Source organism: Vanessa atalanta, chromosome 23 (genome assembly GCF_905147765.1).
Source record: "Vanessa atalanta chromosome 23, ilVanAtal1.2, whole genome shotgun sequence".
Taxonomy (NCBI): domain Eukaryota; kingdom Metazoa; phylum Arthropoda; class Insecta; order Lepidoptera; family Nymphalidae; genus Vanessa; species Vanessa atalanta.
In genome coordinates this window covers 1,628,857-1,631,498 of record NC_061893.1, presented here as the reverse complement: position 1 = coordinate 1,631,498, position 2,642 = coordinate 1,628,857, and the positions used below count along the sequence as shown (strand labels likewise).

The window sequence follows — 2,642 nt, the reverse complement described above, 5'->3', positions numbered from 1 at the left end:
CGGTATTGATAAGTGGTTGCGTCCATGGTATCATACAGGAAGAGATTCTAAGAGTAATAACAAGTCTCTTATTAAATCTACCAAAAAGATGAATAGTTCAGATTTCGTCATGGAAAGCTCTAATCCATCCTTTCGTTCGAGAGTCGATTACCAGAATACAAAAAAGTCTAAATCTCACACGGGTTTTACAAGACAAGAGTATAACCCCAAAAATAGAAAGCCCTTTAAAAAGGATAAACTGCAGATCAAGAGACAGTTTGATAAGTGACTATTGGCCACACCGCAACAAATTTTACGGGGGCTGCCTTCGAGCGCATCGAAGGCAGTGGCAGATGCTTGGAGCTCCGAAGGCCCTTCTCGATATGATTACGGGAATGCGTCTGCCATTTACCTCCAAACCATTGTTAACCAGTCTTTCAACAAAGATTCTCGATCGCTTCCAGACGCCACTGTCACCAGAAATGACCGACCAAGTAAAAATATTACTGAAGCAGAGGGTTCTAGAAGTGGTCAGTCATCATCACCACGTACCCAGTTTTCTATCAAAACTATTTTTAGTCAAAAAGAGCGACGGCTCAAACAGGCCAATATTTAATCTGAAGCGATTAAACCAGCACATTGCACACAAACCCTTCAGACTAATATCACATTTCCAAATACCCCGATTTCTACAAAAGGGCGATTGGATGGTAAAACTCGACCTGTCATCAGCCTACTTCCATGTAAGGATCAGGGAATACCATCGAAAGTTCCTAAGACTAGTTTACAATCAACAAGTTCTACAAATGACTTGCCTTCCGTTCGGACTATCTTGCGCTCCGAAGAACTTTGCTGCCTTAACCAACTGGGTGGCACAACATTTGCGCAATCAAGGTTTGAGAGTGGTTGTTTATGTAGACGATTTCTTAATAGCGAATCAATCGGAAGCAGCTCTTCAATCCCAAGTAGAGTTGGCGGAAACAAACTCAAAGTGCTGGGTTGGACTATCAACTACGAGAAATCTGTAATCAAACCAACTCAGGAGGTAGAATTCTTAGGAATAGTTTGGAACACCAAGTTGAATTTCAAAAGTCTTCCAAGAAAAAAGATACAAAAGATATTGTCAATTGCATATCGCCTGAATCAGAAACGTACAATATCACTCAAAGAAGCGCAAGGTATTTTGGGCTGCCTAAATTTCGCCAATTTTGTAGTCCCCCGAGGGAGATTACACTGCCGTCAGCTTCAGTTGCAGTCCAGGGTGCTAGCGAGATCATCAATGAAAGAAATGAACTTGCAAGCTACAGTAATGAAAGATCTCAAGTGGTGGATCAATACCATGGAAATGTCGCAGCCAAAAACAACGTTGCATTTGAAACTGATTCATCATTTTTTGACAACAGATGCTGCAGATTTTGGATGGGGAGCTCAAATGGACGATCAGACAGTGTCAGGCAAATGGAGAAAAGATCAGATGCAATGGCATTGCAACCGCAAAGAAATGTTTGCCATAATAGCAGCTATAAGACATTTCAGGCGTCATCTGATTTTACAGTCAGACAATCGAACAGTCATCTCATATATTCAAAAAGAAGGCGGCACACGATCGATAGCTCTTCTCAACCAAACATACCAGCTTCTAAATTACCTGGACAAGTGGGATATCACGATGACAGCAGAGTATATTCCTGGGAAATTCAACGACATCGCCGATCGTCTATCGAGAGGGAAACAAGCAGCCGAGTGGCACCTATTGAAACCTGCTCTCAATGTGATATTCCGCAGGTTTGGAGTACCACAGATAGATTTGTTTGCCACAAAAGAAACAAGAGTAGTACAGAATTACGTCTCGAACAATTGTCAGGACTCCTCAGCTCTATTTTGCAACGCCTTCAGTCGTCCATGGCGGTTTCAGCTAGCGTGGGTATTCCCTCCGCCGAGTCTCATCCCACGCGTGCTGCAACATCTCAACACGGCTCAAGGAACCTTTTTGATCGTTGCCCCGATGTGGAAGAGAGTATTTTGGCTTCCGGATCTCCGCAGGCGAGCTTTATGCAAACCTTTGAAAATCCAACGTTTATCTCAAGTGCTGGTGGATCATACGACGGGCTTGCCACCTTCCCGAATTCAAGACATAAAGCTTTTCGTCTGGAAAATTGGGGCTGGGAAGATGTAATTCAGACTTGGACTGAAGCTGAAAAGAGATTGCTTAAGTCTAGTTGGAGGGAATCTACTCTTAAAACATATAAACCTGCTTGGTCTAGATGGGTGTGGTGGTGTAAGCTAAATGACTTTGATTTTAAACATCCGAATGGAGTTACTTTATCAAGATTTTTGGCCTTTTTGAGTTTAGAAGAAAAATTAGCTTATCCTACTATTCTCCTACATAAATCAGTAGTTCTTACATTCGGAAAAGTTTTAAATAATGAAAATTTGAATTTACATTTTTTAGTCAAGCATATTTTAAAAGCTATTTCTCTCCGTAGCCCAAAAACAATAAAACCTCCAATTTGGGATCCAAATGACTTGATTGTCTGGTTAAAGAACAATCCACCAGCCACTAATTCATTATTTCAGGCTTCACGACGATTAGCATGTCTTTTGTTACTCGCATCTCGTAGACGTGTTCATGACCTTACATTGTTGAAAATAGATTCACGCCA

The 2,642-nt window shown here is 41.5% G+C and overlaps 1 protein-coding gene across 1 annotated transcript; it reads left to right on the top strand.

The window, feature by feature from the left end:
- Window positions 1–374: 374 nt before the first annotated feature.
- LOC125072953 lies at window positions 375–2,155 on the top strand. The gene is made up of 2 exons (XM_047683589.1): window positions 375–509; window positions 1,223–2,155. The coding sequence occupies exons 1-2, from the start codon at window positions 375–377 to the stop codon at window positions 2,153–2,155; spliced, it is 1,068 nt and encodes a 355-aa protein (XP_047539545.1).
- The last annotated feature ends 487 nt before the right edge of the window (window positions 2,156–2,642 follow it).

Coding starts and splice junctions, on each gene's coding strand:
- LOC125072953 (XM_047683589.1), top strand. CDS start 375: ATGCGTCTGCCATTTACCTCCAAACCATTGTTAACCAGTCTTTCAACA. Junction 510..1,222: donor AGCAGAGGGTTCTAGAAGTG/GTCAGTCATCAT, acceptor CACTGCCGTCAG/CTTCAGTTGCAGTCCAGGGT.